We start from the raw sequence: 13,366 nt of genomic DNA, 5'->3' as shown, positions 1-13,366 counted from the left end.
TTTATTTTATTATTTTTTTATGTTTGTTTATTTTTGAGAGAGAGTGTGAATGGGGGAAGGGCAAAGAGAGAGAGAGAGAGAGAGAGAGACACACACACACACACACACACACAGAATCTGACACAGGCTCCAGGCTCCGAGCTGTCAGCACAGAGCCCGACGCGGGGCTCGAACCTATGAACCACGAGATCATGACCTGAGCCGAGGTCGAGTGCCTAACCAACCGAGCTTCCCAGGTGCCCTTCTTTTTTCTAATTTTTATTTTTGAGAGAGAGAGAGAGAGAGAAAGAGAGAGCAACAGAGCAAGCATGAATGGAGGAGGGGCAGAGAGAGGGAGACACAGAATTTAAATCAGGCTTCAGGCTCTGAGCTGTCAGTACAGAGCCTGACTTGGGACTTGAACTCACAACCTGCAAGATCATGACCTGAGCCAAAGTCAGACACTTAAGCAACTTAGCCACCCAGGGGCTCGTGGAGTCTATTCTTTTAAACGCATGGACTGTAAAAGGGCTCAAAAATGAAGCTGAGACCAGGCTAGATTGAAGACCATGTTTTACTGGTTATTTGGGGCAGAGCCTGTGAAGTGAAGGAAACCGCCGAGGTTGGCCTTGTGCCGGGGACCCCCACCCCCGGCGGCCACAGCAGGCTGTTCTGCTTCACGACCCAGGGGGGCGCAGGGTATGCCCAGGGCAGGGCTCTCCCCTCTCCCCAGGTGACAGGGACCCGGGATCCATCCGGTGCTTCCTGAGCACGCTGGCCCTTCTCTGTACAGCGCAGACTGCAGAAACGCTTTCCACCTCCCCGGGGCTCCTTCGGGGCCTCCCCTGCACCCCGCGCCTTTTCCCGGCACCACAGCCCCCTGTTCCCGCTCCCTTGTTCGTTTTCTCTGCCTTCGATGCTGGCACCCCAAGGGCTTTGTTTTTTATATTTTGAACTTTTTATATTTCTACTTCATTTGATTTTATTATTTGATATGTAAAATAAAATGTTTTACCATTTTTATTCACTGTTGTGTCCCTAGCACTGAGGACAGAGCAGGCACACAGAACTCTGTGCAAATGCCTCTTGGAGGAGGGAATGTGTCTCCTCCTGTGTCCGTCCCCCTTACGTTGTGAGAAGCGCTCTGTCTTCAGAGAGGCGGCAGCCTCCTCCCGAGGCACTTTTCTGCCTGGAAACAGATCCGTGATTCTGCTGCTCCAGGAGAAAAGTGGTAGATTTCTAATCTAGTTTTGCAAACAAGTGACTTCTAGTCTTAGGACTGTAATTGTCTCAGACTTGTAGACTCTCAGAGCTGCCCTCTAGACCCTGCAGTCCCACCGGAACATTCTGTAGGGGAGCAGGCAGCCCCCCAGGGGCTCAGGGTAGGTTGGCAATGTGCCTGGGGCACTTGAGCCCCATCCCAGGGGCACCAAAGCACCCAGGAGCCGCTGAGTCATATCCACGCAGACGAGGGCTCAGCTTCGTAGCGGGGTCTGTGACGGGCCCGCAGATGTGAGGCGGTGGAGGTGGGAGGGTGAGAGTCTCTCACTGGAAGTGCCACCACCCTGCAGCCTTGGTCCAGAAGGGCGCTAACCTGTTACCTCCTTGCGTTGCAGGCGTGGTGTCCTTGGTGGCCGTCCACCCCTCCACGGTGAGCACACTGGGGAAGCAGCTCTTGCCAAAAACGTTCGGACAGTCCAATGTCAACATTGCACAGCACGTGGTAAGGGCCCTGGGCTGGCGGTTTGCAGGCTCCACTGCAGGGATGGGCTCCCTGTGGCGTGCCCTCCGCGCTGGCACGGCCGCCTGCCTCACGCTTCAGGAGCATGTGTCCGCGGGGTGTGCACTCCCCTGGCTCAGCCCGTGCGTGCCCAGGAGCTCGGGGGGCATGCCGCTCCCCTGCCTGGGAAGTGAGGGCTGTGTCCTGGTGGAGCGCACGGCGGGCTTAGGGCTCTGGGGGCCGTCAGGTGCCAGGGCAGGTGTGTTCCTGTTCTGGGGACCGAGCTGGGCATCCCCCCGTGGGTTGAGCACCTGTGGGACTCAGCAGGCCCTTGCTGATGGGGCTCTGGTCACACCGAAGCAGCCCCTACCCTGGGCATGCATGGCATCGAGAGCAGGACGCTCCCTGCCCACCTGAGTGCCCACTCCTGGGTGAGCGTCCCCAGCCGCTGAGTGATGTGCCCCATCACTCACCCTGTCAGGGAGGCCGACTGCTTTTCTCAGCAGAGTTGCTGGGATTTTCTCAAAGCAATAGCATGTCGAAGTCCTGGACCATGTTTGGCTCATCACAGCCTTATAACAAATGTTAAGTTAAATATTCCACTCTAGCTTTATTCCCTAACTCCTCTTATTTTAGGTGCTATGTGTCCTAGCAGATTTAGCTTGGGAATGCTTCCTCAGTGATAGGAGCAGTGTGCTCTCACGGCCAGAATAAACAGTAGGGAGCGCAGTTAACGCGGACTTTCCAACAGGGCCCTCCATGGCCTCAGTGAGGCCCCTGGTCTGGGTCAGGCGGCTTCGAGGTGGAGCCGGTGATGCTAACTCGTCCTTCCCAGACCCCGGCGCTCCGGGCTGGGTGCCTCTGGCCTTCCGCTGTCATGGGCTGGGGACGAGAGGGTTGGCGCTTTGTGACCTGAGGGCCAAGGCTTCGTCTTTGTGTGACACTGAACTCACTCAGGCACTTGAGGGCTCGGCCCAGCGCAGCCTGAGGCACGCCCGCGGGCACGGCTTCCGGGAGAGCAGAGCGAGCACAGCTTCCCGTCACCCGGGGAGGTCGTGCTCACGGTGACAGCTCAGTGCGCCTGCCGTGTTCTCATTGTGGAATGGACGCACCGAGAGGTCCTCTCAGACGGGCCAGGATGCCGGCTGCGGGGCCCAGGCCTGATGGCAGGCAGCCCTCTTGTGACCTCCTGCCATCCACGTGGGCACTGGCATCCCAGATCTGCTCTCTTGAGAGCATAGCCAGCCACATCGTGTAGCACGTGTCTGGTAACTGCCGTGAGTGACGGCTGTCCGTGCCGTGGCTAGCCGTGGGCCCCGCGGAGACCCGGGGCCCCGTAAACGCACGTGCTTCTGTAACAGAAGCAGTGGGCTCGTGAGGCACGTCTCCTTTCTGGGGATTTGTTCTCTCTTCTGTCCTCTTTCTTTGTTCCAGAAAGCTTGCTATGTGATTTCATGGCTTTTGAACGAGGGTGGTTCCCAGTTTGGGAAACATTGTAATAAACCTGATTACTGGAAGTGAGAAAAAAAAGAAGGAAACTGAGTTGAGCATTTTTTCTTCCTGTGGTTGGTAGGTCATTAGTTCTGACAGGGGCCCTGTCCCAGGGGTAATAAGGAGTCTGGTCAGCTGTCGCACGGCCACAGCACCTCACCCCGCTAGGAAGGGGTGCAGGGGGCATCCCCTCGGCCTACACAGCAGACCTGGCCAGTCCCTGAGGCTGTATCTGTCCCCACAAAGGGGTGCCCCAGCTCCTGGTGCCCGGCGTTGACTCGTGCGGCAGGTCATCCTGTCCCTGGGCACTTGACTGCGCAGAGACTGGGAAGCCCAGCTTCTGAACCGGCTTCCTGGGTCCGCCCCTTGGTATGGGCAGGGTCACGTGCAAGATCCTGGGAAACCGGCGTTTACTCGGATCTGCGCAGCAGTGTCTGTGTCCCCATGTGAATATTTATGCGTTCACGGATGGGGCCGAATTCTGTGTCAGACAGACCAGGCCTTCCCTCCCTTGGGTGCACAGACGGCGTGGGGCACACAGGGCGGGGCCCCCCTGCTCCCAGTACTAATTGCCTCCCTCCTCCCTGCCCTGCACTATTTGGGGTGCCGGGGCCCCCACAAACTGCTGCTGGCATGAGGCTTCCACACACGTGGACTGGCTGGTGGAGCACCGCGAGCCCTGCCCGGTGACCCCTCCGTTCTGAGAGATTTTCCCGTTTGCGTTTTGGCCTGACTTTAGCACGGCTGGGAGAGAGAACTTCACCCTTGTCTGGTCACGAAAAGGACAGGAAAGGAAAGTCGGGCAAGCGGAGTAGGGGGCGCGCTCCCGAGGCTTGCTCCGCACGCCCACGGGGAGCCCCGCCAACCACGCCAACCGCCGTCAGCCATGCCTCCTCAGCTGAGGCGTCCTGCTGCTCTTGGTGGACGGGGGGACGCCCGAGGTGGCCGAGGGACGCGACGGATGTCGTCCGTGGCCTGGCAGTGCCAGCCGTTGGGTGTCGCTCACACATCCGTGTTCTGCCTGATCTTCGTGGCTAATGGCACTCAGCAGTGGCTGGAGAGGATGGGAAATGAGAGTGTCAGGTGGTGCGGGAGATTTCTGATTGTGTTCTGAATTGTCTCTTTTGACTGTAGGTGATTGGTACGCCTCAGAGGTCCGCAGCGCCCAACACTATCGTGGTAGGAAGCCCACACACCCCTAACACTCACTTTGTCTCACAGAACCAGCCTTCAGACCCCTCACCTTGGTCTGCCGGGTGAGCACATTGCCTCGACTCATACCCCAGCTCTCTGCCGCGCGGGCTGGCCGCGTCGGGGCGCGCTTTCCCTCGTAGAGACGTCTGGCTGTAGGGGAGCCCCCGTGCCCCGCGGTTCGGGGAGGCCGCACTGTAAAGGGTGGGGAGCTGCCCTCTGCCCCGCGGTTCTGGAGGGGGGGCTCACTGTAAAGGGTGGGGAGCCCCCCCTGCCCCGGGATTTAGGGGGGGCCACACTATAAAGGGTGGGGAGCCCCCTTGCCCCGTGGTTCTGGGGGGGCACACTGTAAAGCGTGGGGAGCCCCCCCTGCCCCGTGGTTTGGGGGGGCGCACTGTAAAGCTTGGGGAGCCCCCCATGCTCCCGTGGTTCTGGGGGGCACACTGTAAAGCGTGGGGAGTCCCCCCTGCCCCGTGGTTCTGGGGGGCACACTGTAAAGCGTGGGGAGCCCCCCCTGCTCCGTGGTTTGGGAGGGTGCACTGTAAAGCGTGGGGAGCCCCCCGCCCCGTGGTTCTGGGGGGCACACTGTAAAGCGTGGGGAGTCCCCCCTGCCCCGTGGTTCAGGAGGGCGCACTGTAAAGTGTGGGAGCCCCCCGCCCTGTGGTTCAGGGGGGCGCACTGTAAAGCGTGGGGAGCCCCCCCTGCCCCGTGGTTTGGGAGGGCGCACTATAAAGCGTGGGAGCTCCCCCCGCCCCGTGGTTCCAGGGGGCACACTAAAGCATGGGGAGCCCCCCTGCCCTGTGGTTCTGGGGGGGGCACACTGTAAAGTGTGGGGAGCCCCCTGCCCCATGGTTTGGGGGGCACACTGTAAAGCGTGGGGAGCTCTTGGCAGAAGAGGAGCAGGCAGCTGGCTTCCTAGCGCTGCGGGGACTGGACGCGCTCTCCGTGGTGCACACGGCAAAGTAGCATCAGTGGAGCATGGGCCTGCCGGCAGCCTCGCCCGCTGCACTGTTGTAGCTTGGCTCTCCCTCGGGTGACACCCTATTGGATTGTCCCACCACACTCACTTTGACCCTTTCTTCCGGTAAAGACGGCCAGAGAGAAAGCGCTTGTACTCCAAGGTCAGCTCTGTGACTGTCCTTAAAAACAAAGACTTGGAATTGTGTCTGTATTGGTCCTAAGGCGAAAATCATCATTCCCTGAACCATCCAGTGAGAAACTCAGAGCCACCGTTTCCTTGATGTGGTGACTTAAGTTGAGACACTGGGTCCCTCCACCTCCCCCGATCTTCGGTGCCAGGTGGCTGACAGCTCAAATCCTCCCCCCCTTTCTTAAATTTGCTGTAAAACGTCCATCCTTCCTGTCAGTTGATGTGTTTTTAAGCAGCAGTGTCAGTGTGTCCGTGTGCACCTGGGTGTCCGCCCCCTCGTTGCTGGGGGCCGCGCACGCGTGAGGCCTGGCCACCCCCCTCGGTCCTCTGGCCCTTAGAGAAGCAGGGAGCCTCGGTCCCCCCCAGTGCGCAGCGCAGCCTGCAGACAAGCCCGGGCCCCGGGGGCGCGTGGGGGCTCGGCCTGGCCCGCTTGCCACAGGGCTGGTGCCGAGGGTGCTGAGCGCGCTGCGTTCCTCTGTGTTTTGAAGGAAGCGGCACCGGAAGGGGGAGAAGAACGGGAAGGGCCTGCGGCACTTCTCCATGAAGGTCTGTGAGAAGGTGCAGAGGAAGGGGACCACGTCCTACAACGAGGTGGCCGACGAGCTGGTCGCCGAGTTCAGTGCCGCCGACAACCACATCCTCCCAAACGAGTCTGTGAGTGTGTGCCGCGTGGCGGGGGGGGCGGGGGGCGGCCGGCGTCGCACGCTGGTGTTTTCTGAAGCACCTTGGACCCAGAGACGGGTCCAGGGAACCATACTGAGGTGTTTTCCTGACCCGCCTGGGCACGGCGCCCTCGCCGCGCATGCTGTTGGCACCGGTTCTGGCACTCGCCCTTCGCGTTCAGCGGGGACATGAGCGACTCGCACTGCTGGCGGGTTGCTGGGTGCTGCCCTGAGTGTATCTGGGGTGCTGTTTAAGCGTTCCCCCAGGAGCAGTTCGGAAAACCCGCCCTCTGTCCTCCTCAGGCTTACGACCAGAAGAACATACGGCGACGAGTCTACGATGCCTTAAATGTGCTGATGGCCATGAACATCATCTCCAAGGAGAAGAAGGAGATCAAGTGGATCGGTCTGCCCACCAACTCGGCTCAGGAATGTCAGAACTTAGAGGTGCGCGGCCGCCCTGTCTGTTCCCGCCGAGCCCTGTGGGTATGCGCCGGAGCAGCGCATTTGGAGGGGCGCTTGTGGTGCGGGCCGGGGCTCCACCACTTCCTGGTGCTCGCCCGCCGGACGTCGGTGTGAGGCCCGTCCGCCCCGTCTGCGCTCTGCGGGCCCTGGTCTGGCCCAGGGCGGGGCAGCCCGCGTCGGTAAATTCCGAGTCTTGGCTTGCGGGATTTGAGTGTCATATCACCATGTCCAGAGGAGGAGGGGAGAGGAGTGTGTTGTTGGGAGACTGAAGATACCCGGTGTTCCGGCCCAGGGGCGCGTTCGCCGCGCTCCTTCCGAACTGTTTCCCTGCCGTTAGGTCTGGGCAGGCCTTGGGCGGGCCCGTCCTGTGGGGACGCGACGTGAGTCCCGCGTCCTGCTGGTAGATGCGTCGTGACAGCGCGGTCTCTGTCTTTAAGGTGGAGAGGCAGCGGAGGCTGGAGAGGATCAAGCACAAACAGTCTCAGCTCCAGGAGCTCATCCTGCAGGTAACGGCCCGGCCCTGAGCGGCGGCACCCTGCCCCCTGTGCCCCCGCGCCCAGCTGGTGTCCTGGCGCCCATCTCCTGTCCCGCGCCCAGCAGGTGTCCCTGCTCCCCACCCCCCACGTGCACACCTAGTGTCCCCGTGCCCACCCGGTGTCCCTGCGCCCACCTGGTGTCCCCGCGCTGCACCAGCTCTTACGCAGGACAGAGGCCCCTCGATGTGTTATCCTAGTGCTCTGTCACGCGCCTCGCTTACGGACTGTCACAGGCGCACGAATAGGAGAGACGGGCGCGAGCAGGGTCGGGACAGCCTGCGGCCCCAGAGTGGGTCCCATACATAAAATCTCTGCTTGGAGGCTTTGAACGCAGATTTCACGAGCGCTCACCTGGCTCCCGCGTGGGTGTCACGTGAACTCTCAGGCGGGGCCGCGTTCCCTGGGCGAGTGTGGTGCGTGTGAGCAAGTGTGCAGCTTGTGTGCTGTTTGTCAGTCTAGGTGGCGGGAGGGACGCTCCTTGGAAGACTGCACGTGAGCTTCCCTAGGACGGGTATGAAGTGTGGTCTGAGGTCTGTGATGGCCACGGTGGGTCAGGGGTCAGCACCCCTGGTCAGTGGGTGGCACCCGCCCCCTGCCCCTTCAGAGACGTTGGCGGGCATGGCCCTCAGCCCCGCAGGGTCCTGGAGGGGCTCCATTCTAGGTTGGAAGGAAAAGCAGGCTGCCCAGGAGCTTGCTGGCAGGCAGACGTCCGGTCCCCGGATAGAGGTCACTCTGGACCCTGGGGTCGGCTGCCATAGGGGTGCTGGGTGGTCAGGGGAGGGGAGATGGCTTGGTGATTTATTGAGGGGCCCATGCACCCCAAGAGCAGTGAGACCACAGGCCCTGTGGCCAGGTCGGAGGGTATGGGGAGCCCTGGGACCCTGGGGGAACACACAGGCCCAGCAGCTGGGGTTGGGAGGTCTCCAGACAGGGAAGGCCAGGACCCGCAGACTGTGGTGGAGGCTGTGCGTCTTGCCCTGCTGGGTACCCTGCCTGAGCCTTGGTCTCTCCTTTACCCCAGAAGAGGCCCCCCGTGGAGGCAGGGCTTCGCTGGGGGGCCGGAGGAGAGCAGTGGCCCCTCTTTCCAACCGGTGGGCACCCCGGCACAGGGCCGGCTGGGCAGGGAGGGGCACTCTTTGCTTGTAACAGCAGGCGAGTGATCGTGAAGGTGCGGTCATTTCAGAGCTGAGCACCTGCACCCCCAGCCCTGCTGGGGCAGGTGTGTTGGTGTTTGCTGACCTGGGAGGCTCTGGGTATGGGCTGCACGTTCGCCTTTCAAGGTGGGGCGTGTGCACCGGGCTGACTGCCTTGGGCTGTTTCTGTTGTGGTATGAGTGCCAGCGTCCATTCTCCTCGGGGTGTTTGGTTTTCGGGGTGCGCCTTCTCTCCTGGGCCCCGACGGGGGCCCGCACCCTCCCCGGCTGTTTGCTCTGACCTCTCAAGGGGCCTGACCTCTGTTCCTGTCCCGTGGGGTCGGGCAGGGTCGTTGGGGACCCCTGTAGCCATGGCCTTACATTGGTGGCAGCCTGTGTGAGCAGCATGCTGGCGGCTCATGTTTTTTAGCAAATTGCCTTCAAGAACCTGGTGCAGAGGAACCGCCAGGCAGAGCAGCAGGCCAGCCGGCCGCCCCCGCCCAACTCCGTCATCCACCTGCCCTTCATCATCGTCAACACCAGCAAGAAGACCGTCATCGACTGCAGCATTTCCAACGACAAGTGCGTAGTCCCAGCCCCCACCCGAGGTCACCGCTGAACCCCGGGTCAGAGCGGAGCACGCCCGTCACCGTTAGGAGTGCACCCACTTGCTTGCTTGTACGAATGCTAATTTGTAATCATTCAGGACAGTGTTGTGGCATAATTAAGTTATAGACTCATTTCTCACCTCCCTGGTTATACATTTCTCTCTTAAAAGGAGAACGGGCTCTTGGGGAGCTCAGTAGGTTGAGTGTCTGACTCTCAATCTCGGCTCTGGTCGTGATCTTGGGGTTCGTGAATTTGAGCCGCTTCGTTGGGCTCTGTGCTGACAGCGGGAAGCCTGTTTGGGATTCTCTCTCCCTCTCTCTGCTGTTCCTCCCCTGCTTGCGCATGTGTGCTCTCTCCCCTCTCTTTCTCTCTCTCCTTCTCTCAAAATAAATGGATAAACACTTTAGAAATACATAAAAGGAAAACAGGTGGGGCCTGACAGGTCGTTACGAGCGCAGCTGTGTGAATGCACGACAGACACAGGGGTGACCGTGGCGGGGCCGTGGGGGGCGCAGCCTGTGGGGTTGGCAGGACAGCAGAGGAGAAGGGGCCCCAGGGAGGCTGGGGTGAGGGCGTCCCCGCGGAGGGCTGGGGCCGCGCCTGCCCCTCCCTGTCTGGAAGACGGCAAGTGACTCCCTTTCTGGGGGCGACCGTGTTCCCAGATTCGAGTACCTCTTCAACTTCGACAACACGTTTGAGATCCACGACGACATTGAGGTGCTGAAGCGCATGGGGATGGCCTGTGGCCTGGAGTCCGGCAGCTGCTCTGCGCAGGACCTGAAGACAGCGAGGAGTCTGGTGCCCAAGGCGCTGGAGCCCTACGTGACGGGTCAGTTGTGTTGGAGGAGCCCCGACGTGGGGGGCTGGGGCCATGGGGGGAGGGGCATGGCCTGGCGGGGGGCCCGTGGTGTTCTGTGGGTTTGCTGGTGTGGTTGACTCGGTGAAGTGAGGATTCCGCCTTCTGGTGCAGTGGGGTGGGCTTGGAGTCCTCCCCGGCGGGCGGTCCGTCTCCCTGGCCTGGCGACCCAGCACGGCGTCCTCCCACCCCAGGGGCGAGCAGCTGTTTGCCTGGTTCTCTCACTGCCCTCCCTTCTGGGGACTCGCTGCTGAGCACCAGGGTCGTGGCCACAGAGGGAAGGGGCTCTGTGGTGAGAGAGCCGTGGGGGGCCGTCCCCGGAGCTGGGCTGGACTGGACCGCAGGGCACCTGCCACCCCCAGGCCCCGGAGAAGTCCCCGGCACTGGCGCCGACTCTGAGGCCGGCGGTCACACTTGGTCCCTCTTGGGGAGGAAGTCGCTCGGGGGTCGGCTCTCCGGCCCGCGGCCACCTGGTTGCCGTGGGAGCCTCCGTCTTGTGACCTTTGCTGCGTTTCCTTCTCTTTACAGAGATGGCTCAGGGATCGGTCGGAGGGGTGCTCGTCACGTCTGTGTCCACCTCCAATGGCACGAGGCTTTCTGCCAGGTGACCGCGGCCTGGGCGGGCGGGCGGGCCTCCACCCACGGGCCAGGCACAGCGCGTGCCCCGGGCGGGCGACAGCTGCCGCCTCCTGGTTTCTTCCCCCTAAAACTTCAAAGTGACACGTGACTTTTGAAGAAAGCGGCAGGCAGTGAAGCGGGGTCCCAGCCCGAGCCTCCCGGGGCCAGGGTATCTCTTGCTCCAGGTTTCCTGTCACTGCTGAGCACATTTGGGGTCACAACGTGCATAGAATTGTGTTCCCTGCTTGCTTCAGTTTATCGTGTGCTGTGCGTATTTTGTGTGTGTCACTACAGGGGCTTTATTATTTCCACCAGTGGGTATTGGTGTGACCCAGCCGTCCCAGAGAGCAGAATTAGGTTGTTTCTGGGTGTTTAGCTTCAGTTCTTAGAGACCAATATGGTTTCCGCTTTAAGTATTGACGGATAGGGTTTTATTAACTTTCATGTTGTATTGTTACACATAACACGTATTCCTGTATATCAGTTCTACCTAATAATAAATGTGTAGTTTCTTAAAATATACGATAGACGAGCAGTCTGTAGGTTCAACTGAAAAAGGCCGGTGCGGCAGCCACGACCCCCAGGTTCTGCGCCCCTGTGCCGTAGGACGTGCTGGCGTGGGGCCTCGCTCAAGCCGTTGGTGGGGGCCTGGCCCGGGCCAGGTCAGGGGGAGGTCCGCTCCCTCCCTCTGCGTGTGTGCGCGCGCGCGTGTACAGCGGTCAGTCTGTGTGACACTGACAATTAGTTGTTTCAAGAAGCTGAATTTGGGTGTTTTCTGGCCTTTCATGTTCATGAAATTCTTTCTAATGATTGAAGTTTCAGAGACTCACTTCAGCTTTTAAATGAGGGAAGCAAAGCCATTACCGTTTCAGAAGAAAAATCTTTGTGAAAAGTGGCCTAGATGTTTCGGGAAGGCCCGTGGTTTGCCGGGCGGTTAGGTGGCACCGATGCAGGTAGGGCTGCATCGCTGAGCCTTCCTGGCGTCCGCGAGGCTGGGCTCCTTTGTCCAAGGGCGAGTGACGGACCGTCCTCGTCACACGGTGCCCGTAAATCCGAACCAGCGCGGCACGAACATCTGCACTCTGCCTGCGTGTTAGGGAAAGGCCTCGCTGGTGCCCCGGCCCTGGCCTGCGGCAGGCGTGGGCGCAGCGCCCCAGCGCCCTCGGCGGTCATCCCGCTCCTAGAGTGCAGCCCGGCCACCGCCCTTCACGGCCCTGCCCCCGTGTCCCGTGCTCTTGAGGCCTTCTGTCTGGAGGCGGCCGGGGGACCGACCCTGAGCCCCGTGTGCTGTCTGGAGGTGACCGGCCGGAGTCCAGGGGGTCTCTGTGCGGCTCTGCATTGCAAGCTGACGACCTTTAGCATCTGATGTCTCTTAGAATACTGTTTGTTGCCGCTAGAACCGAATACTAAGGAAGCGCAGTGACTTTTGACAAGTGTCTGAATAGGTCACACTTCATGTGTCTGTCACCTTCTGGTGCCCCAGGACCGTTTCTGCCACCTCATGTCTGACCCACTGTGTGCCAGGTGCCGGGGGCCACTTGAACCCAGAGGTCTTTCCTCAGGACCCCAGTTTTTAAAATCTCTCTGTTCCAGTCTAGGGTCTGGCCTGAGGTACCGGTGCCATTTGGGGCCAGACGACTGACGTGCGTGCTGCCTGGTGTGTTGTGACGCGTCTGGTGGCACCCTCGGGCTCAGATGCCAGCAGCCATCCCCCCATCCCCTCCTGTGACAGCCAGGGATGATTAGATGTCCCTGCCGAGACTCCCAGGGCCCAGTGCCTGTGTAGACGAGCTTCAGACACACATCTGAGCAGCCCCGCTTCCCTCCGGCACCCAGCCCTGCAGCTCCGCCTCCCCGCGCCCCTGCTCCTGGCCCTGCTGGCCTTTGGCAAGTGCCCTTTCCTGCGGTGGTAGAAGGCGGGGTCCTGGGGCTGTCCCTGGAAGGTCGTGTTGCAGAGCGTCTGTGTGAGACTTGTGTGTTAGGGCTCCACTTCCAGGCTCCGCACGGTGTTAGGGGGAGGAGTGTGGGCCTGGGGTGTCCTTTACACACACACACACACACACACACACACAAGTGCACACGCATACCATCGCAAGGCAGTGGACCTGCGCACACCACACATGCATATACAACCATGCACGTGTATACACATGCGTGCACACAACCATACGCGTGCACACACATCACACACACAACCACACACATCCATACATGTGCATGTGTACTACCACACACGTACGTATATAACCACACAACCACACACATGGCCACACAGGTGCACATACCACACACGTGCACACACGTACACACAACCATATGCATGCATACGTGTGCGTGCACACAACCACACGTGCATGTACAATCACACGACCACACACATGCATACACGGGCACATAAACAACCACACAACACATGCACACACTACTCGCCTGGCACCCCATGCACTGCCATCGGGAGGGCCTTGCTTTGAGGGCCCCTGGTCCTTGCTGGAGACCCTTTCTCCTCACCTGTTCTCACCTCCCCTCGGAGGTCAGGAGGCCACAGGGAAGGGCCTGGAAGAAGGATCCGGGGTTTCCGGTGGGAGCCTGTCGGGGTCTTGTTTGCAGTGTGATGACCAGCATCGCGGCCTGGCCAGCACTGCGGTGTGGGTGGAGTGTGGCGAGGAGCGGCGGGGGGGGGGGGGGGGGGGGGGGGGGGGGGGGGGCGTGGGGGCTGCCGCTGACTGCCCTGCCCCCCCGTCCCCACAGCGACCTGACCAACGGTGCGGACGGCGTGCTGGCCACGAGCTCCAGCGGGTCCCAGTACAGCGGCTCGCGGGTGGAGACCCCCGTGTCCTACGTCGGGGAGGACGAGGAGGAGGACGACTTCAAGGAGGACGAGGAGGAGGACTGACGCCCGCGGCGGAGGAACCGCCTTCGGCCTGGGCTCCGCGCCGGCCCTCCCGGGAAGCCGCCTC

The 13,366-nt window shown here is 61.1% G+C and overlaps 1 protein-coding gene across 3 annotated transcripts in view; it reads left to right on the top strand.

Moving 5' to 3' along the window:
- The window catches only part of TFDP1 (transcription factor Dp-1), a 38,057-nt gene extending 24,697 nt beyond the window's left edge, over nt 1–13,360 (top strand). For 2 of the 3 annotated variants that reach the window (XM_029936398.1, XM_029936397.1), the window contains exons 3-11: nt 1,596–1,702; nt 4,325–4,446; nt 6,020–6,185; nt 6,497–6,640; nt 7,096–7,164; nt 8,757–8,908; nt 9,598–9,764; nt 10,320–10,395; nt 13,158–13,360. In XM_029936398.1, coding sequence (XP_029792258.1) covers nt 1,596–1,702; nt 4,325–4,446; nt 6,020–6,185; nt 6,497–6,640; nt 7,096–7,164; nt 8,757–8,908; nt 9,598–9,764; nt 10,320–10,395; nt 13,158–13,302 — 1,148 coding nt within the window. In that variant the 3' untranslated portion in view covers nt 13,303–13,360. The remainder of the gene's footprint in view (nt 1–1,595; nt 1,703–4,324; nt 4,447–6,019; nt 6,186–6,496; nt 6,641–7,095; nt 7,165–8,756; nt 8,909–9,597; nt 9,765–10,319; nt 10,396–13,157) is intronic. The other variant, XM_029936399.1, reaches the window with a different exon arrangement.
- The last annotated feature ends 6 nt before the right edge of the window (nt 13,361–13,366 follow it).

This window comes from Suricata suricatta, chromosome 4 (assembly GCF_006229205.1).
Source record: "Suricata suricatta isolate VVHF042 chromosome 4, meerkat_22Aug2017_6uvM2_HiC, whole genome shotgun sequence".
NCBI classification, from domain to species: domain Eukaryota; kingdom Metazoa; phylum Chordata; class Mammalia; order Carnivora; family Herpestidae; genus Suricata; species Suricata suricatta.
Note: the sequence above shows the minus strand (reverse complement) of the source record. Positions and strands in the feature narration are given on the sequence as shown.